General features: G+C 43.0%; 1 protein-coding gene across 1 annotated transcript in view; it reads left to right on the plus strand.

Moving 5' to 3' along the window:
- IQGAP2 (IQ motif containing GTPase activating protein 2) overlaps nucleotides 1–22,765 on the plus strand; it is a 307,827-nt gene that overhangs the window by 148,907 nt on the left and 136,155 nt on the right. The window contains exons 3-4 of the mRNA XM_012180670.5: nucleotides 13,027–13,183; nucleotides 21,538–21,615. Of these exons, the coding sequence (XP_012036060.3) occupies nucleotides 13,027–13,183; nucleotides 21,538–21,615 (235 nt within the window). The remainder of the gene's footprint in view (nucleotides 1–13,026; nucleotides 13,184–21,537; nucleotides 21,616–22,765) is intronic.

A 22,765-nucleotide genomic window follows, 5' to 3' on the forward strand; every position in this document is an offset into this window, starting at 1 on the left:
GAGAGGCTGAGACTTACTGCCCAGGAAACTGGGGGACTTGACCTGATTCATCACATGGAACCAAGTCTGGAAAGTACTTGATGCTCAAAAATATTAATTGGATTGATGTGAGAGTTGGACCATAAAGAAGGCTGAGTGCCAAAGAATTGATGCTTTTGAACTGTGGCTGAAGAAGACTCTTGGGAGTCCCTTGGACTGCAAGGAGATAAAGCCAGTCAATCCTAAAAGAAATCAACCCTGAATATTCCTTGGAAGGACTAATGCTGAAGCTCCAATACTTTGACCACCCGATGTGAAGAGCCAACTCGTTGGAAAAGACCCTTATGCTAGAAAAGATTGAGGGCAGGAGAAGGGGGCAACAGAGGAGGAGATGGTTGGATGGCATCACCAACTCAATGGACATGAGTTTAGCAAACTCTGGGAGATGGTGATGAACAAGGAAGCCTGGTGTGCTGCAGTCCATGGGATCACAGAGAGTTGGATGTGACTGAGCAACACAACAACAAAAAATCTGTTAAGGTTACACATCCAGTAAGGGAATAGAAAGAAAAGAAAGTGAATTCGCTCAGTCATGTCCGACTCTTTGCGACCCCATGGACTGTAGCCTACCAGGTTCCTCTGTCCATGGCATTTTCCTGGCAAGAATACTGGAGTGGGTTGCCATTTCCTTCTCCAGGAAATATTCCCAACCCAGGGACTGAACCCAGGTCTCCCGCATTATAGGCAGACGCTTTACCTTCTGAGCCACTAGGGAAGTCCAAAAGTCCATCTCTGAGCTTTCAGGACGCTAATGCAACTTATGAAGCCTCAAGAGAGTACATAGAATGCGACATTATCTAAGTTCACTTGGCCCCCCCACCTCCCCCACCACCACGCCTGGCCCCAGGACAATATTAGCATCTCACTGAGCCAGAATTCTGCGGAACACAGTTCATGAAGTCTGGTAAAGGAATAGCCAGATTCACATTTGGGGGACATGCTCACAATACTTGGGGTTAATGTTTGCTGGGGTCTTACTATGAGCAAGGCACAGTGCTAAATATTTCACACAGATTCTCATTTACTCCTTACAAAGGCCCTCCAAGGGCAGATGGTTTAAATATCTTTATTTTACAGATAAATCACTGGTATTATTCTAGAACTAGGATTTGAGCTGACAAAGTGTGAGCCCAAATGCCATGATTTTTGTCACCTCATTGTACTGCTTTTATCAGGTACCTCTCTATTCATCCTATGAAATATTGTGAAGTGGTTTGGGAAAAAGGAGTCCTATGGTCAAAAAATTTGGGAAACATTGAGTTAAAAAGTTAACTTGGCTTCAGGAATTCTCTGAGCTTTCAGGATGCTAATGCAACTTATGAATCCTCGAGAGAGGACGTAGAATGCGACATTTTGTAAGTTCACTTGGCCCTCCTCCCCCCGCCCCCCCCCCCACCCCTGGCCCCAGGACAGTATTAGCATCTCACTGAGCCAATATTCTGTGGAACACAGTTCACAAAATGCTTGCCAAACTCAGTGGAGGGCTGCTGTTTCCTCTCCTTCCTAAAGAGCAGAATGAGAAAGACAGCCTCCAAAGCCTGCTCCATCCCCATTAGGTCTTGGTGTCCTATATTGCTTCTTTTCATGGTATTGTAAGTCCGTGTTTTAAAGAAAATAATTAGCATTATTTTAACATCTCATCTCTTTTTCTTATAACGAACCAACTAAGTTTTGTGCAATATATGTTTTTCTGTATCCCTGTTCCCTTGAGCTAATAATGCTGATAGAATTATGGTGACAATTATTTTTGTTTTTATTTCTTAATTGAAATATAGTTGATTTACAGTGTTTCAGGTGTATATCGAAGTGATTCAGTTTTTTTCTGATATATATGTGTGTAGATATATTCTTTTTTTCCTATATATTTTAACTTCTTTTTTATTGGAATATAACTGCTTTACAATGTTGCGTCAGTTTCTGCTGTACAACGTCAGGAATCAGCTATATGTGACATATATCTGCTTCCTTTTGAGCCTGCCTCCCGCACTCCCATGCCCCCTAAGTCATCGCAGGGCAGCGAGCTGAGCTCCCTGTGCTGAACAGCAGCTTCCCACTAGACGCTTTGCGCGTGGTCGTGTGTATATGTCAATGCTGCGCGCTCAATTTGTCCCCCACTGTCCTGCCCCGCCTGTGTCCACAAGTCCGTTCCCTACGTCTGCATCTCTTTTCCAGCCCAATATAGGTATATAACAGCAAGATAGCAAATACAGTTCCCAACAGTAAGTCCTTGTTGTTTATTTTATGTCCAGTAGTGTGTCTTTGTTAATCCCCATTTCCTAATTTATTCCCTCCGCTCCTCGTGCTGACAGTTTGACCCCAGCCTCCAGTGAACAGAAAGGTTTACCGTGAGAGCTTAATCTAGCACTGGCTTCCAACGTTTTACCTCCTATCGGCACAGAAGGTGACCAGTTTCACTGTACACATAGAAAACAGCTGGTCTTTGCCTTTATTCTTTTGTAAAATATTTCATAGGCTGATGTTCAAAACATTCAGGAAGAGAAATTGACTTATAATGCTTGAAAGTTCATGGACGAGGGCACTCCATTAAAGCAGGGTTTGTACGGAAAAAACACACTTTCTGGTTTTTGGCCAGCAGTTCTACTTTTGGGACATTTATTCCATACAGGGCTCTATGATAGAGACCAAGGTTTATAGCTGGCGATTTCCTGAATAACGAGTCAGATAGCAAACGCCTCAGCGAAACAACTTTCATATGCTCTGCAAGGCGCCAAGTAGCACCACGGAGTGGATGGTGTGTCTCCAGGTTTTATGAGGTGGCATTTTTAGGGGTTGTATGTGTGTGTCTTTTTTTTTTTTTTTTGATCTCTTGCAAGACAAAATGATATTAATTGTTTTTCTTTCTGGCCTTAACCTAAAACTGGAAAAATTTCACTGTTTGTCCCCTTCATCCTTCTCCCCACATCCTCTCCTACCACCCTCTTCTTCTCCTTTGTCACTTGAATCAGACCTTGTACTTTTATACACAGAGCTACTTTACGGAAGCTATCTCAACTCAACTCAAAAAAAAAAAAAATTGAAGAGAATATGCTTGAATGATAGGACAAAAATTCCTCTTACCTGTATTTGGTTTCTCTGTGGTTGATAAGAGATTCAGATTTTCCCTGCAAAGTAAAGAGAAAGCAAGCAATACTAATATAAGAGAGAGTCCTCCCCACTGGAAACAAAATTGTGGTTTTCCAACAACCTTGACGGAGAAGGCAATGGCACCCCACTCCAGTACTCTTGCCTGGAAAATTCCATGGACAGAGGAGCCTGGTGGGCTGCAGTTCATGGAGTCGCGAAGAGTCGGACACGACTGAGCGACTTCACTTTCACTTTTCACTTTCATGTACTGGAGAAGGAAATGGCAACACACTCCAGTGTTCTTGCCTGGAGAATCCCAGGGACGGGGGAGCCTGGTGGGCTGCCATCTATGGGGTCGCACAGAGTCGGACACGACTGAAGCGACTTAGCAGCAGCAGCAACAACCTTGAAGATGCTCATCAGAAATTGCTTCACTTTTGGTTGAGGATGAGACGTTCACATACTGGTGTGGAGGTTTGGTTATTGTTGTTGTTCACTCACCAAGTCGTGTCTGACTCTTCACAGCCCCATGGACTGCAGCACGCCAAGCTTCTGTGTCCCTCACCATCTCCCAGAGTTTGCCCAAGTTCATGTCCACTGAGTCGGTGATGCCATCCAACCATCTCATGCTCTGACACTCTCTTCTCCTTTTGCCTTCAATCTTTCCCAGCATCAGAGTCTTTTCCAGCGAGTCAACTCTTCACATCATGTGGTCAAAGTATTGGAGCTTCAGCTTCAGTATCAGTCCTTCCAATGAATACTCAGGGCTGATTCCCTTTAGGATTGACAGGTTGATCTCCTTGCAGTCCAGGGGACTCTCAAGGGTCTTCCCCAGCACCACAGTTCAAAAGCATCAGTTCTTCAGTGCTCAGACTTCTGTATGGTCTTCATGAGGAGCAACCCGTAGAAGGAGCAGGGGAGGAGCAGCAAGCGCAAGGGCAGCAGGAGATGCTGGCCTGTTCTGGTTTTCATTTCTGTGGATTTTTAGGTCAAATTTGAAGACAGTCTTTTGATAACATATGAGGTCTTTCTAGGTTTGTTTCATGTGTACATACATATTGTCTGTAGGTAAATCATGGGCTTCCCTCATAGCTCAGCTGGTAAAGAATCTGCCTGCAATGTGGGAGACCTGGGTTCAATCCCTGGGTTGGGAAGATCCCCTGGAGAAGGGAGTGGCTACCCACTCCAGTATTCTGACCTGGAGAACTCCATGGACAGAGGAGACTGGCCGGCTACAGTCCATGGGGTTGCAAAGAGTTGGACACGACTGAGTGACTTTCATTTCACTTCGTGTAAATCTTAGATGTATAAACCATTGAGTTTAATTGAGAGTTTAGATGTAATTTTTCACAGTTAAAGTCAGTTGACTTTCAACAAGTATACGAAGGAAAGTTAATTGAGTTCGATCCCTGGGCTGGGAAGATCCCCTGGAGGAGGGCATGGCAACCCACTCTAGTATACTTGCCTGGAGAATCCCATGGACAGAGGGGCCTGGTGGGCTATAGCCCAAAGAGTCACAGAGAGTCAGACGCGACTGAAGCAACTTAGCATGCAGGCACAGAGTCTTTTCAACACATGGTGCTGAGATAACTGGATATCCACATTCCAAAGAATGAATCTGGACTCTTACCACTCACCACATGCAAAAAATAACTCAAAATGGATAAAAGATTTAAATGCAAGCATTAAAACTATGAACCTCTTAGAAGAAAACATAGGTGAATATTTGTGACCTTCAGTTAAACAATGGTTTCTTAAATATGACCTCAAAGTACAAGCAACTTGCTTCAAAAGACACCATCAAGAAAGCAAAAAGACAACCCATAGAATGAAGAAATATTTTCATGTTGTGTGCCTGATAAGGAATTGGTATAACAAATATATAAAGAGCTCTTATAACTCAATTTCTTAAAAAAAAAAAAAAAAAGCTAAAACATGGGCAGCAGATTTGAAAAGACATGTCTCTAAGATGTGTAAATAGGCAATAATAAAAAGATGCTCAGAACAAGACAAGGATGACTACTCTTCCCACTTTTTTTCGACATAATATTGGAAGTCCTAGCCACAGCAGTCAGAGAAGAAAAAGAAGGAAAGGAAATTAAGTTGGAAAGGAACTGAAACTGTCACTATTTGCAGATGACATGATATTATGCACAGAAAACCCTTAAGACCAAAAAACTATTGGAACTTAAATATGAATTCATTAAAGTTGAAGGATAGAAAATTAATCACAGAAATCAGTTACATTTCTATGCACCAATAATTAACCATTAGAAAGAGAAATAAACTATCCTATTCACAATTGTATCAAAAAGAAAAAAATAAAATAAAAAAGATGCTCAATATCATCATGCTCAGATGCTCAGTCGTGTCCGACTCTTTGTGACCCCATGGACTGTAGTCCGCCAGGCTCCTCTGTCCATGGGATTCTCCAGGCAAGAATACTGGAGTGGGGTGCAATTTCCTTCTCCAGGGAATCTTCCTGACCCCGGAATCAAACCCGTGTCTCTTATATCTCCTGCATTGGTGGGTGGATTCTTTACAACTAGTGCCACCTGGGAAGCCTACTCAATATCATTAGCCATCAGAGAGATGAAAATCAAAACCATATTGAGATGCCACTTTGAATCTACCTAGGATGGCTATACTCAAAAAGACAGTTGAGTGGTGGCAAGGAGGTGGGGAAGTTAGAATCCTCACTTAGTGCTGCTGGGGATGTAAAATGTTGCAGCTGCTTTGGGAAAACAGTCTGGAAGTTCCAAAAAAGATCAAACATAGACCCAGCAATTCTTCTCCTACATATATACCCAGAGAAAGGAGAAAATATGTCCGTGCAAAAACCTAAACACTAATGTTTACAGCAGCATTATTCATAGCCAAAAAGCGGAAAAAAACCCAGATGTCCATAAACTGATACATATGATATATATCTATACAGTAGAATATTATTCAGCATTGGAAATGAATGCAGCGCTAATTATATCCTACACAATAGATGAACCTTGAAAGCATGCAAAAGAAGCTAGTCACAGATGGCCGTGTGTTGTATGGTTCCATTTAAATGAAATATCCAAAATAAACAGATCTCTAGGCAGAGAGTAGGTTAATAGGTTGGAAATTTGGGAGTAAATGGGGAGTACTGTTAATGAGTTATACGGCTTCTTTTTGGAGTGATGAAAATGTTTGCTGAAAATCACTGCATTGTACAGCTTCAAAGAGTGTATGATGTGTGAATTCTCTCAGTATAAAGCTGCTATTAAACACACAGAAAAGCATATTGCATAATTAGTGTCATACAGAATTCCATTTATAATTTTAGACTCTCAGACTAAAACTCAGCTTACAGTTAAAACTCTAACCTGTTCCAGGACACCAGCTAGTGATTGGAAAGCCAGACTTCCTGAACATCAGGCCCGTCATTTTCTGTACTGTGATTATGACAGGAAGTTTGACCCCAACAGACCATAAAAATCACACTTACTGAATTTTATTGGTTTGGCTGGGTAACACTAGCTTATGTAACCGGTAAGTCACTGAGGTTGAGGTTGACGGTAGAAGTTTAATACCTTTTCATGCAAGATTCAGTAGCATAAGGCGAGGATGAGCGGATGCAGAAGGTCCTTCTTATAACCGACAGAGGTGACTCAGGGACCCAGGCTGTTCTACATCTTTTCTTTCAAGGTGGCCATGGGCTTTAGCGTCCTGCTTGCAAATGGGGTAGGGGGGTGGGGGCAGGGCGGTGTTTCCCTGGTGGCTCAACTGGTAAAGAATCCGCCTATAATCCAAGAAACCCTGGTTCAGTTCCTGGGTTGGGCAGATTCCTTGGAGAAGGGAAAGGCTACCCACTCCAGTGTTCTGGCCTAGAAAATGCAGGGTCACAAAGAGTCGGACGCGATTTTCACTGTGTTACATCTGTGTGTCTTGGGCGTCCCTGGTGGCTCAGGTGGTAAAGCATCTGCCTGCAATGCAGGAGACCAGAGTTCGATCCCTGAGTTGGGAAGATCCCCTGGAGAAGGAAATGGCAACCCACTCCAGTACTCTTGCCTGGAAAATCCCATGGACAGAGGAGCCTGGTAGACTACAGACCATGGGGTTACAAACAGTCGGACACGACTGAGCGACTTCACTTTCAGCAGATGGGGGAGGGGAAGCTCACCCATGCGGGGCTTTCCTGAGGCTGCTCTCCATGGGATGCACGGCATTTCCTGTCTCATTCTGTGCTCATGACCCAGCTACTTGGCCCCACACAGATAGTACGGGGCTGGGAAGTGACCACCCTGGCCAGCAGCCACCCCAGCTGTCTCCTAGCCCTGCGGTGAACCATCTGGTATCTGTACTCCAAGTGCTCTTCCCTCTGTTGTTGTTCAGTTGCTAAGTCATGTCCAAATCTTTGTGACCCCATTGCAGCACACCAGGCTTCCCTGTCCTCACTATCTCCCAGAGTTTGCTCAAACTCACATCCATTGAGTTGATGACGTCATCCAAACATCTCATCTTCTGCCACCCCCTTCTCCTGCCCTCAATCTTTTCCAGCATCAGGGTCTTTTCCAATGTGTTGGCTCTTCGTCAGGTGGCCAAAGTATTGGAGCTTCAGCTTCAGCGTCAGTCCTTCCACTGAATATTTAGAGTTTATTTCCTTTAGCATTCGCTGATTTGATCTTGCTGTCCAAGGGATTCTCAAGAGTCTTCTCCAGCACCCCAGTTTGAAGGCATCAGTTCTTAGGCACTCAACCTACTTTATGGTCCAACTCTCACAGGCATACATGACTACTGGAAAAACCATAGCTTTGGCTATACAAATCTTTGTCAGTAAACCTAGACAGCATGTCTAGGTGATGTCAGCATGATGTCTCTGCTTTTCAATATGCTGTCTAGGTTTGTCACAGCTTTTCTTCCAAGGAGCAAGCATTCTTTTAATTTTGCTTCAGATCAACATCTGCAAATGGTTATCCATAGCACCTTTCCTTATGGGATAGGTGCAAGGATTAAATGATAATCCACATATAGTATTAAATCCAGATTCTAGAATAAAATGTGTTAAGTTGTTTCTGTCATGTCTGACTCTATATGACCCTATGGACTGTAGCCCACCAGGCTCCTCTGTCCATGGGGTTCTCTAGGCAAGAATACTGGAGTGGGTTGCCATGCCCTTCTCCAGGGGATCTTCCTGACCCAGGAAGCGAACAGGTGTCTCTTATGTCTAACCTGCATTCACGGGCAGGTTCTTAACCACTAGCGCCACGTGGGAAGCCCTCTAGAATAAAATAGTGCTTAATAAACACTAGTTACCATTGATGGTAATACCATCTTCTTCTGACTTTCAAGGTAGTGAAATATTAACTAATGTTACAAAAAATGCTACATTTACAAGACATTGGCAATGTCCTAAAAGATTTTATGCTGTAACTGTGATGCTTGGAAAACTCTTAAGCAGTCAGAATCTTTCACTTAATAACAGTCTGTTGAATACACACTATCTATAAACTCATTTGACTGCGTAGATCACAATAAACTGGAAAATTCTGAAAGAGATGGGAATACCAGACCACCTGACCTGCCTCTTGAAAAACCTGTATGCAGGTCAGGAAGCAACAGTTAGAACTGGACATGAAACAACAGACTGGTTCCAAATAGGAAAAGGAGTACGTCAAGGCTGTGTATTGTCACCCTGCTTATTTAACTTACATGCAGAATACATCATGAGAAATGCTGGGCTGGAGGAAGCACAAGCTGGAATCAAGATTGCCGGGAGAAATATCAATAACCTCAGATATACAGATGACACCACCCTTATGGCAGAAAGTGAAGAACTAAAGATCCTCTTGATGAAAGAGAAAGAGGAGAGTGAAAAAGTTGGCTTAAAGCTCAACATTCAGAAAACGAAGATCATGGCATGCAGTCCTATCACTTCATGGGAAGTAGACGGGAAAACAGTGGAAACAGTGGCAGACTTTATTTTTGGGGGCTCCACCACCACCACCACTGCAGATGGTGATTGCAGCCACGAAATTAAAAGATGCTTACTCCTTGGAAGGAAAGTTATGACCAACCTAGACAGCATATTAAAAAGCAGAGACATTACTTTGTCAACAAAGGTCTGTCTAGTCAAGGCTATGGTTTTTCCAGTGGTCATGTACTGATGTGAGAGTTGGACTATAAAGAAAGCTGAGCGCTGAAGAATTGATGCTTTTGAACTATGGTGTTGGAGAAGACTTGAGAGTCCCTTGGATGACAAGGAGATCCAACCATTCCATCCTAAAGGAGATCAGTCATGAATTCGCTGGAAGGACTGATGTTGAAGCTGAAACTCCAATACTTTGGCTACCTGATTCGAAGAGCTGACTCATTTGAAAAGATCCTGATGCTAGGAAAGATTGAGGGCAGGAGAAGGGGATGACAGAGGATGAGATGGTTGGATGGCATCACCGACACAATGGGCATGAGTTTGGGTGAACTCCGGGAGTTGGTGATGGACATGGAGTTGCAAAGAGTCGGACACGACTGAGCGACTGAACTGAACTGAACTGATAAACACATTTTCAGTATAGTGGGATCACAAAAAGAAGAGATGGTTTTTGCCTTTGAGCACTTCATGATGTGGTAAGCGTTAGCCATAGCTCTTTAAATAGGGTATAGTTAACCTAAGTTTTTGGAATAATTTATTTTTTCAGCCATCTGCACATACATTCTAACACAGACAAAAATTAATGTGATTATCTTTTTTAAAAAGTAAACCCAATTCTAAAATACGTCAAAGTTGTTTTTATTTTAGCTTTCTACTTCTTGGTCTCAAATGTTGATTTATCACCTCCCTCTCCTGCTATAAATTGTCAATTTACCTCTCCCTGATCCTTCACAATCTACCCCTCAGTTGTGGAATTATTATACAGCAATTATATATTGCTATGCAGAAAACCAATTTTGTAAATTTTTTCAAGATAATTATTTGAAACAGGTTTGTTTTAATGTGAAAGAGCATGATACTATAATTTGTTGTTTACTTAGATTAGAAATTTGGTCTAGTGCAGTGGCTTTTAATTTGCCCACATTTTTTTTAATCAAAAAGACAACATTATTATTGATTTCTTACAGTTTTAAAAATTCATCAAGCCTATGATACTCTTACATTCATTTGCAGCAAGGCCCATATAACCAAATAATCCTTATTCACCTTGTGTTTGCTATGTGAAAGTAAATTTCACATCTCATGTTACTATTGAAAGTTCCTTGTTCTTCCAAGTTTTCCCAGTCCCCCTAGGATGTTAGAGCGGCAGAAGGCCTTAACATCCTGTCCTTCTCATCTGCCCCTTCAACAGAGGAGAACACTGAGGCCCAAGGAGGTCAGGGGACATGCCTGGGGCTGCAGTGGATGTGGGGCTGAGTCCTGGTACAGAGAGCTCCCTCCACATGGAGCCCCTCTCCCTGCCTGGGAATATTCCCTTTCCTTCGACCCGCTCCCCTCTTTCTAAGCTGTCACATCTTGTTACCATTTCCTTGAAATGCCTCTTGCTTTCCACCCTTCCCGTTTCTTCCTGTCTTATCCAGTCCCTCAGCTCCTTGCAGTGGGAAAGGTGAGTGCTTTGTCTTTGGGGCCTCCATTTTACAAGATTGAATTTTCTCTAAATACCACTGTCAGCCTGCCCCTCCTCTGCTGTGAGTCTGCCAAGAGCTTCCTGCTTCCTGTAGCAGCAAATGTCATTGCTTCTCTTACACCAGCTCCTGATTTCACTGTGTATGCTCAGCTTGATTCCTTTCTCCCCATGAACCCTAAGGACCCTAGGTCTTCTCTGGGTTTGTCCCATGCATCAGCCATGTTTCCTTCGTGATTCTAGTTTGTCCTGCCCCTCAGCTCCCAGTGTCCCCCTGCCTTGCCTTTCCAAATCCTCCCTTTCCAGCTGAATCCAGATCCCACCACCTTGTCATTTTTTCCCTTCTACTCCACTGAGAGCGCAGTGCCCCCTACCCGCACATTATTCCCAAATTTTTTCTTGTTAGGCACTAATAGTTGTATTGGGCATCATAGCCTGTCTTACATGGCTCTCTGATTTTTCCTTACACTTGTGTTGCCTTCTCAGTTTCGTTTAATGCTTTTTGAAGGCAGGGCTTATATTTATGGTTTTTTCTCATCGGTTCAGTTCAGTCTCTCAGTTGTGTCTGACTCTTTGCAACCCCATGGACTGCAGCACCCCAGGCCTCCCTGTCCATCACCAACTCCCGGAGCTTATTCAAACTCATGTCCATCGAGTCGGTGATGCCATCCAACCATCTCATCCTCTGTCACCCCCTTCGCCTGCCTTCAATCTTGCCCAGCATCAGGGTCTTTTCCAATGAGTCAATTCTTCACATCAGGTGGCCAAAGTGTTAGAGCTGAAGCTGAATCCTTCCAATGAATATTCAGGACTGATTTCTTATAAGATTGACTGCTTGGATCTCCTTGCAGTCCAAGGGACTCTCAAGAGTCTTCTCCAACACCGCAGTTCAAAAGCATCAATTCCTTGGTGCTCAGCTTTCTTTATAGTCCAACTCTCACATCCACACATGACCACTGGAAAAACCATAGCCTTGACTAGATGGACTTTGTTGGCAAAGTCATGTCTCTGCTTTTTAATATGCTCTCCATGTTTGTCATAGCTTTTCTCAGTTCCGTTCAGTCTCTCAGTCGTGTCCGACTCTTTGCGACGCCATGGACTATAGCCCACCAGGCTTCTCTGTCCGAGGAATTTCCCAGGCAAGGATACTGGAATGGGTTGCCATTTCCATCTCTAACTCCATATTTTCACATTGCCTAAACAAGTGGTCAGTAAATACTCCTTGCTTATTAGGGACTCTTTGAGCTTCTAAAAAGTGTTGGCCAGAGCTACAGGCACTTGAGACGTTTTACAGTGTCCACTGCCTGGATCCGAATCCATTGTTAATGTGCAGAGCAGCCCTCTCCTCCCTGCCAAGTGTGATGGAGTCAGCGCTGCTGTGTTACTGGTCTTCTGAGGGGCCTCGCTGTATAGGTGTGGGGCTCACACTCAGAGTTGCTGATGTGGTGGTGGGGTTAGTGGCAGAGAGGTGAGGGCTTGCACCCCCGGTTCTTGGGTCTTACAGTAGGGAAGAGTTCCTCAAGCACGGGGAGGAAGCACAGTATCCTGTGAGCTCTGGCAGACTCTCTGCACCCCGGCGTGAAATGTGAACTGGCCTGGCCCTCCTCCCACTGTGTGTCTTTGAGCCAGTAATGACCTTGGTGCTCTCTTTTCTATGATACTGGCAGAGTGTCCTAAGATTGAATCTGATCTTTTGCTCAACAACTTTCTCAGTACCCAGAGAATAGCTTCCCCAAAAGGTAAGTGTGCTGTAGTAAGCTCCTGGCATTGGAAAAAGGAATGTGTAGGAAGACTGTGTCTGCTTTCTGGATTTCGATGTTCCTGTCCTATGCCTCCCTGCCTCTCCTGGTAGTCATTTCCAGACTGAGCGACTGCAGATTTTACCGCACCTTGGACTACGCTCTCCCCACGGCATAACCCCTACAAAATGTCCTCCACTGAGGCTCATAAACTTGGAATTGCTTTTTCTGTAGTGTCAGCAAGACTCATTCCACCCATACAAGCACAGATTGGCCTCTTTCTTCTTTAAGAGACTTGGCAGAGACTCATAAAGGTGAAGTCAACAAACTCTGGCGCATAGTGAGTTTTGTGCCTCTGGGCTTGTCAACCCCTTGTTCCTCTCGTGTTCTGAATCCTTGTTCCATCCAGAAGCTTCTCTCTTCCTGTTTATGACGATAAAGATGTTTCAGGTCCCGCCCCCTTTGTTAATGCCCCTGCCACTGATAGTAAGACGCCACATCTCTTCATTTATAGAAAGATACCAAACTGGATTCACTTTAAGGTTTTATTTTTTGCTCTCTCTTAATCCCTCTAGGTGGATGGAAGTGTGCTTAGTTGAAGAATTGCCACCAACCACTGAACTGGAAGAAGGGCTCCGGAACGGAGTTTACCTTGCAAAGTTAGCCAAATTCTTTGCCCCCAAAATGGTATCGGAGAAAAAGATCTATGATGTGGAACAAACACGTTATAAGGTAACTGAGATCTAATTGGTTTGGGCCTCTGGCTCAAAGTGAAAGTTGAGTCTTTGCCTTCCTTCCCTTTCTTTAGTGTTTCTATCAGGATTTTGTGGGAGGTAGGGGTATGGGGAAGGGGAATGTCCTTGGTCTTTGAAGCCTGTTAATAATCATTCCTGAGGCTGCAGCAGTTTTGGAAGCAAAGCCCTTTTCTGTTTCTGGGCTGAGGCTGAGCGACCTCTGATTTGTGGGGCTTCCAACTCCCAACCCCCATTATTCCTTCATGGAGGTCATGTCATTAGTACCAGTAAATATAAAAGTGAGGGCCCGCTACCCCTCCTCTCTTCACCACCAACACGGTTTATTATTCCCCTTATTCTCATCAAGAAGTAAAGTACCCAGCGGAGACTTGAACTTGTAGCCTCAAAGAGTTAGAGCCAAAGTGATTAAAAAAGGAAAAAAGTGCTAATATTGATGAGTCAGAAACGCCTTTCCATTTGATGTTTAAAACAAAATGAGACCAACCTTTTTGTATGCAGCTAGTTTTATGAATTCTTTCATAGCTAATTTGAGAAGGAATATAGGGAGGAAAACCAAACCAATATAAACACCAATCCTAATCAAAATAAATAAGTACAATCAAAATAAACAACCAATCAATATAAACACTGTATTATTTCTTTTCAATGTGTGTATTTTATGTATATAATGTTTAAGTATTTTCAGGTAAGGTGATACATCTATGATTTGCTTCAAAATAATTGGGAAGAGGGTTAACATGATTCAAGACCAGCTGTGAGTTTGTAATTGTTGAGATTAGATGATGGGTGCAAATGAGTTCATTATACTATTCTGTCTACTTTTTATGTTTGAAAACTTCCATTGAAAAGTAAAGAAGGAAAAAGTAAGCACCAACCTAAAAGATACCTTGATTATACGTGTCTTCAAAAAGCAATTTTTAAATGTGTGCTGTTCTCTTCTAGAATGTGAGATCTCTTCTCCACTTTGGGTCAGGGTTTCTAAAGCTTCTTTGAAACTTGATTTTTTTTTGTTTGTTTGTTTTCTCAATATCCTGTCTTTGGTTTTGTTATATCAGTATTTTTTATCTGCAGATTTTCAAGTGTTTTTAAAAGTTATTTCTCTTAAAATTTCAAGGATAACATTAAGTATAATTGAAAATAGAATAATTTTCCATTTAATGCATGAGTCACACTACCCTTCAGTTGTTATTGAGAAAAAATTTATCTTTAAAATATGTATATTGAATTCAGAGCAAATGTCTGAGTAATGATTTAGGCTAACAGACAAGATGAATTGACATCTTTTTTGACAAGTCTCCTTTCATCATCTAATCTAAAAGGGAATGGAGCAAAAGTCTTTGCCTTGAATAATGTTATGAAAAAATATGTTTGCATATGTTAAAATAAGTTTATTAAGTCATGTGTTTATTAACTCTAGATGTTTCTCCCTAGAGTGAGTTTCCAGCCTTTTGGAAGACTTAAGCAAAACAAATGATTTAGCCAGCCACAATTAAAGTTTCTTTTTTTAATTTTAAGGACTATTTTCAAAGTTCAGAAAAAAGTGATTTGTATCCCCTGTGTCACAAAATAAATTAACATTTGTCCACATTTTAGAACATGATCTTTCTTTTATTCTCATTGCTTCTGTGATTGTTGTTATCCAGACCTAGACCTATTATAATGGCCGTGTAGATTTGATGATAAAGTGTCATGGGCTCCAGCCTTCCCGGGAAAGGGATTGTGGGTGTTTTGTTTTGATGTGTGGATTGAGAGAATAAGGCCGGAAAGACAGACCTTTCGTGAAAGCGAGCCTCAGAGCTGCAGGTGGACTAATTCCCCTCCTGGCATATTATATGCTTTGAATACAGGTGTCTCTTGCCAGTTCAGCTCTGGACCCCTCATGGCAACTTAAACAGTTACCATTGCCTCCTGGCATCAGAGGTCCTATTATTTGAATCCATAGCAACTTCTCTTTGGGAAGGGGACAGGGGAAATATTTCCAATCTCTTGTTGCAAAATAAAATTCCTGGGGCACCTGGACACGTGCTGACATCCCTGAGCAAACCATCGTGACAGAAGTGGTCTGTGTTACTGTCCCCCATCCCATCAGGCCCCAAGTGGGATGCACAGAAGAAAGGATGTTAGGAGAGGCGTGGAAAGATGGGAGGTGGCAGATGGAGGGGAGTTGATGCCAGCTGTGACGTGGGAGAATCATGGGACAAAGGGAAACTACCCCTCTGTTAATTCACTGGAGAAAAGAGGCTTTTCTCTTTTTCTCCTTGTATTAAATCCCTGAACATGTCCTTGAATGGGAATTGTTCGTGATTTGCTGTGTCATCGTTAATTTTTATTTTAAGGCTATTTTGTTTCTTCTGCAAAAATGAAAGGAGACAAATATTAGTGGGCAGGAGACAGCTTCCTGTTCATGTGTTTTTCAGATCTAAAGCTTGTCACATGGTCCTCTTCAAGGAGCCCTAAATCACGGGACGGCGGCAAAGATGCTGAAACATAGGGGAACACTCACTAACCTAAGCCTGTCTCTTGATGGGCCATCTGGAAACCATGAGTTCAGCGAGTCTGAACGCTCTGCAGGGTCTGCTGGGCTGTGACCATAAAATATGACCCACCTGTTGGGCCGGGTGTCCCCGAGCAAAAGCTCTGCCCCAAATCCCAGGGCCTCGGCTGGGGTGCTCATGACTTTGAGCGAAGCAGCGGGCGCTTCCACGCAGCCCTGTCCTTGTTGTTGCCAGCTCGTGGTCTACAGCCTTGGCCCCTCGTTAATTTCGGGTTAGGAAGTCATGCTAGGTATTGAGTTAAACCTTCCAGTGAAGAGGGTCCTTTCCCTGACCATCTCTGCCTCCCCCTCCAGGGCTGAGTTGCGTGCTCATGCCATGCACACATCGACACACCACACTGACTGTGCTGTAGTAACTGTTTTGTCCTGAAGGCAGGAGCTGTGTGTGTCTCTTCCACCGTGTCCTCAACGACTAGTTCAGGTTCCGGCCCAAATAGCTCTTGGGTAAAGGAATGAATGAGAATTTTTTATTTTTTTAGAGATTTTTTATTTTTTTAATGTGGGCCATTTTTAAAGTCTTTTATTGAATTTGTTAAAATACTGCTTCTGTTTTATGCCTTGGTTTTTTGGCCATGAGGTATATGGGATCTTACCTCCCCAGCCAGGGGCTGAAACCTCACCCCCTGCATTGGAAGGCCAAGTCTTAACCACTGGAGTGCTAGGGAAGTCCCAACTAGTACTTTCTAGTAAGCCAAAGGGCTCCATTTCTTGTCTTCTATGCTTTATTCGGTCCCTTATTCAATACTTGCTGAAACTCCTCCTCTAAGTGTGATGCTCAGACTTCCTGTGGTCCCCCACGATGGGTGTGTATAAAAATGTGAACTTTTGGGCCCTCCCCCAGAATCTTAGCCAGGGCCCCAGGAAGCTCCATTCTTAATCATCACCTCAGGTGATTCTTTTGTTACATACTGCTAAGGTTTGAGAATCACTGCTCTAATAGGCAGATACATTAATATAATAAGATTTAACAAAGTTATATGGAAAGAAGATAAAGCTGTACAAAGATAGAAATACATAAAGGGTAGGACATGGATATTCATTTATCCATGCAATCCTCATCCATACCTACCAGGTACCAGCCACTGATGTGGGCACGAAAGACAGGGCAGAGCCAAGCAGACATGGTTTTCATGCTGCTCACAGTTGGAGAGACAGTCTGTGAGGAAGAGAGATAGTCATGAATTGTGATCAGTGTATGAAGGAAGAGATTAAAGCCAGAGTTACTGACAGACAGCCATGCTCTTTGCTGAGGAATTGTTCTTACGCAGAGGCTAGAAGGAGAGGAAACTCACCCATGAGAGCTAAGGGCAGGGAGTGGGGAGGGTGGTCCAGACAAGAGGGGCTCAAGGACGAAAGGCACTTGGCCAGGTTGAGTGGCTGGAAGGCTAGGTGAGGGACAGAGGCGAGAAATAAGGCCAGGAGAGAAGCAGAGAGAGCGCTCAGCCCCACCTGGAGGACCTCGTACGGGGCGTCTTCATTGTAAGCACAGGGGGAGCTGTTTCAGTGTTGACCGGGGCATCGTGGGACAGTCTGTGCTTCACAAAGACTGCTCTGCTGCTGTGTGGAGGGAAGAGGGACTCAAAGGCAGGGTGCGATGAGAGGATTCCTCAGCGCAGGTGACCGATGACCATTGCCTGCAGAGGCAAGAAGTAAGAGGATTCGAGAGGGGAAATGAAGGGTGAGTCCTGGAGAAGGACTGGAAATGGGCAGAGAGACCAAAGAGAAGACAGCTAGGTGGATGGTCGGCGGTAACTAAGCAGCGTGTGGTCCGTTCTAAAGGGGGTTGGGCTGACATGGATGCCAGAAAGGTTTCCGTGGTGGGGCTTAACAGCTGAAGGTTCCCAAGCCACCTAGGATGACCAAGAGAAAGAGGAGTGGAAGAAGGGGGCATTCCTTGGAGAGAGTTCAGTCTGATAAGCCTCACAGCAGTATCCTTCTGGACAGTGCATTGACAGCTGTAGATTTATAACAAATGCTCATTGAACATTTAGGTGGGCCTTAGACAGGGAAAGCATACGCAGTGGTCAGGAGTATGAGCTGCAGAACCAGAACACTTCAGAATCTGGCTTTACCACTGACTTTGACTCGGTGAGCTTCAGTTTCCTGAGATGAAGGTGGGAAAATACTAACAGCATCAACCTTGTAGAGAAATTGGGAGGAACAAATGTGATCATCTATGCCAGGCACTCAGCCCAGTGCCCGCCTGATAGAGGTGAGCACCCTGTAACTGTTACAGATGGTGTTTGTTTGTGCTGAGGCTCCACAAGCAGTAAATTGACCAGAATATTTGGACTAGGAGTCAGGGAATTCTGCAACCTGATCTTGACCCTGAGCTCAACAAGTTAGGTCAACTCGAATGTCTTAAATACTTGGGCCCTCAGTTTCTTCCTGTAAAAAATGAGCAAATCAGAATAATTACTGGTTTCAAACTACCTCATAGTTCTAAATTGCCTTGATCCTAATATATAAGAAGTTACCATCCACAGAAGGCTTACATAATACCCTTCTATTCAATTTAAACTGCAGTAATCTTGTTTGCTGGTGCTATAGTGGCTCAGCAATAGAAAATCAGCATGTCCTTTCTAGTCTAATACCTGAAAGAAATTAGGTAGACGGACCATACCAACCCTTGACTAAATATGACTATAGATATAGCACCTGGTCTAACATATTAATGTTAGTATGGGACTGGTGAAAAGACAAACTATAAATGTTTATAATGGACTAAGTTTATTTTGAGCCTCTTTAGAAGACCTTTTCTGTTCTAACTGAAGTAAATGTACAGATTGAAGACGTTAATACAGTTCACTCACTGAAGCTTACTTCTAAAATATACAGACATGGAGCATAGGGTTCTGAAGTCAGCATTCCTCAGGTGTTTAAAGTGGATGAAGGATCTGAAACCTGTCATGTCATTTAGTATAGAAATATGACCAAGATAACCACCCTTTCCTTCAGTGCCTCTTACATGAAGCGCTGAACTTTTTTTGACCTTAAAGATGAACAAAGTTTCAAGCCCAGTCTCATAGCATAATAATTGCCATAACCAACATTTATTGCATTCTTAGGTGTACTTTGCAACTGAGTGTTCCATGTATGGTCTCATGAAATTCCTCAACCCAAAGAAACATACCATTCCCATTTTGTGGCTGAGGAACCGAGGTTCAAAGAAACTTGGAACTTTCCTGAGGTTACCTAACTAACGAGACCACTAAATGGATGGGATGTTTTTATTGCATAATTTGGATTGTTCAAGGCTATCAACCAAAGATTCTCAGAAACCAACCTAGGGTCAAACAAAACTATATTTATTTAAACTCAGAAAAAAGGCCAGGAAAAAGAGGCATACCCATGGAGCTGTAAGAAAGAGGAAATAGGAGCTTAGTAGAGATTTGAACTTGCAATTCTAATAAGGATTTAGGAAGCAAGAACCAGTTATCTTTGGAAAGTTATCAGGAAAGTGAAAGTGAAGTCACTCAGTCATGTCTGACTCTTTGCGACCCCATGGACTGTAGCCTGCCAGGCTCCTCTGTCCGTGGGATTCTCCAGGCAAGAATACTGGAGTGGGTTGCCATGCCCTCCTCCAGGGGATCTTCCCAACCCAGGGATTGAACTCCAGTCTCCCACATTGCAAGTAGACTCTTTACCACCTGAACCACCAGGGAGGTCTAAAACGTGAAAGTCACTCAGTCATGTCTGACTGTTTGTGACCCCATGGACTATACAGTCCATGGAATTCTCCAGGCCAAAATACTGGAGTGGGTAGCCCATCCCTTCTCCAGTGGATCTTCCCAATCCAGGAATCAAACCCAGGCCTCCCGCATTGCAGGCGGATTCTTTACCAGCTGAGCCACCAGGGAAGCCCAAGAATACTGGAGTGGGTAGCCCATCCCTTCTCCAGCAGATCTTCCTGACCTAAGAATCGAACTGGTATCTCCTGCACTGCAGGCAGATTCTTTACCAGCTGAGCCACCAGGGAAGCCCAATACTAATGGTGTTATCAGCAAGTAGGATCAATTTGGTGTCTTGGTAATTTTTAGGAGGTGAGAATGTTCACTAGGGACCAGATTGCCATAGTCAAGAAATAAGTCGCCCGTCTTATTTGGAAGAGGACTGTGTTAGTCACTTTATGGTGTTGAGGGTCCTCAGCCCTGACATGATTGAGGACTGTCTCCATTTTGGCCCTCCACATTCACAGAGTGGCCGTGTCTGAGAACCGTTTGTGTTCAGCAAACGTTGCTGATGCTGAGTTAGCCTCAGACACTACCGCCTGGCTGTGAACTCTCTCTCTATGCATTTCCTCCCTTCGCATGCCCGTCCCCCTCTCTCTCTTCCCCCCTTTTCCTCTCTTCTCTGCATGCCCTTCAGATCCTCTCCCCTCCCTCTAGTTATTTCACAGTGGTTAGCTAATCTCTTTCCTCTGAAGAGTAATCCCCTGGTCATCAGGTCCTGTGCTCTGGCCTGGGGCGGTGATGGCATGGGGAAGGTATTCAGATCCACAGAGATTTAGTCTTGAATCCCAGCTCAGCCCTTCAACAGATGTTTGACTTTAGGCAAATCACTTCATCTTTGTTGCCTAGGTTTCCTCATCTCTCAAAAAAATGGAAATAATAACTACTTTGCAGAGTATTTGGAAAATTAGAGATAATTTATGTAAAGTGCTTGACATACACGGTCCAATCTCAGTGAATAATGGCCACTATCAAAAATGTATAAATATTTGTCAAATTTTAATTTTCTTATGCTTTGTAATTTCTAACAGCAAGAAAAATAGTTTTTGTTAAATCAACCATTAGTTTGTAGAAGCTCACAGAAGATGGGAAGAGCTAGACTTTGTGAATGTGATAGTACACCATTGGGTGTTAATTACGATGAAACTTGCTATAGTTTTCATTTTATTCAGAGTGAAAAATAAGATATATAACATTATGGTATACACTTAACTAATGAAATATATAAGATTATTTTAAAGCTGTCAGCAGTATATACCTGATAAAACTTCATAAGATAACAACAAGAATATTTTATTTGTAGACTGTGTAGAAAATAATGGCTGGCTGATTAGAACTGTAGGAATGGAAAACAGAGCCTATTTTTATTATATGGGTAGAAAAAGGTCTTGTAAACTATTTCCACTGAAAGTTTGCTTATTGTACAAGGCCAAGGTTAGAATCAAATTATAGAAGGAATAAATCCTAAAATTAGCTCTGAATCATGGACTGGTTTTTTTGTTTGTCTTCATCTTTGTATTTTTCTATATTTTCCAGTTTGGTTTTTTCTTTTATTATTATCTTTTTTTTTTTTTTTTTTACAGAAATCATATTACAGTTGTGATCTGGCAGAACCAGAAACCACACACACAAAAAGACATCTAGTCTTCTAAAAATCCTTTTTTTCCAGAAGTTACTATTGCCCTCAACCATGGTTGCCGCAGTCTTGACACTGAGTGTTTGTGTGTGTGTGTGTGTGTGGGCACACACATGTGTTCATGCATGTGCACGCATGCCTCATAAAACATCCTTAGGCATGCTAGACAGTAAATGGTCTTTGGGAGTCTAGTTCAGAATTCCCTCAAGCGTGTGAATTCTGGGGACTGGAATGGTCCGTCCCAATGGCTGGAGTGTTGCTAAGAAAGTCTCATCTCCTTGCTGGGTTGCTGTATGTGAGCGTTCATGGCACTGTTCTGGGAGAAATACAATTGAAACGTCCTGCTAATGGAAGCAGTGGTCACTTTCTTACCTCCTTTTTGTGTGCTCCCCTCTTTTCCGCCCCATCAGAAGTCGGGCCTTCACTTTCGGCACACGGATAACACCGTGCAGTGGCTGAGAGCCATGGAGTCCATCGGTCTACCCAAGGTAAGCTTGGACTGGGAAGACAGGAGGGCTGGCACAGACACCGCACGGTGGGAGGGGATTCGCAGAATGGGGTATCTTACCGCTGCAGATGCCGTCGTTGCCTCAGGAGTGAGAGATGTGAGAACTAAGCAAACATATGGAAAAGCACGCGTAAAGGAACATATGGCAAGAATTCAGGTTGGGAGCAGCTAGGTAAAGTTAAACAGGGTCAGAACAGCTTTACCTGGTAGATAATTGATTTAGAAGTGCCATCTCCGTCTTTTGTATTGCTGTTTATACCTAAGATTCCAAGGCTCTTTGTATCGCTATATATTGTATCATTATAAATCATCATAAATTTATTTTAAGTAAATATTATTATAAATAATAGTATCACTTTAAAGTTTAATGGCTAGTGAGTCAGAGCTCTTACTCCTAAAATAGATCTCCCAAATACAACTCATTCTGCAAATATTCAGAACTTATTAAATTCAAAGAGCAGATACCCTTATACCTGTGAGACAGATTAGACAAGTAGAGGAAATGAGAAAATAATTACATGTGATAGAAATTGTAGAGCCATTTCTTAAACTTCTGATTTTGAAATAATTTTAGCATCACAGGAAGTTGCGAAAATAGCATCTCTTGTGTAAACTTCATTCAGGTTCCCCTCATGGTGACATCTCATAATTGTAGTACAGAATTAAATTGGCGTTGGTGTATGAATGTTAACTAGACTCAGACTTTGTTCATTGTTCACCAGTGAACATTCGTGTGTGTGTGTGCACGCACACAAGTGTAGTTCAATCCATAAACAGACTTCTGTGACCTCTACCAGAATCAAGATACAGGCGCTGCAGAGAGGCTGGTCTCTACATCATACCCCTTCTCCAGTGCTGTCCCCTGGCAGCCCCCAATCTGCCCTCTTCTCTATAGTTTTGTCATTTTGAGAATGTTATAGAAATGGAATCATACAGTAGGTAACCTTTTGAGACTGACTTTTTCACTAAGCATAATGCCCTTGCCATCCGTAAGGTTTCCATGTTTATCAGTAGTTCCCCTTTTTGAATTGCTTACTTAGTAAGTCCAGCCATTTTAAAGAAATTATTTAAGAATGGTCCAGCAAGGGGATAGGCTACTGACTTATTTAGGCCTGTGTTGTTTTTAGTAT

Source organism: Ovis aries, chromosome 7 (assembly GCF_016772045.2).
Source record: "Ovis aries strain OAR_USU_Benz2616 breed Rambouillet chromosome 7, ARS-UI_Ramb_v3.0, whole genome shotgun sequence".
NCBI classification, from domain to species: Eukaryota; Metazoa; Chordata; class Mammalia; order Artiodactyla; family Bovidae; genus Ovis; species Ovis aries.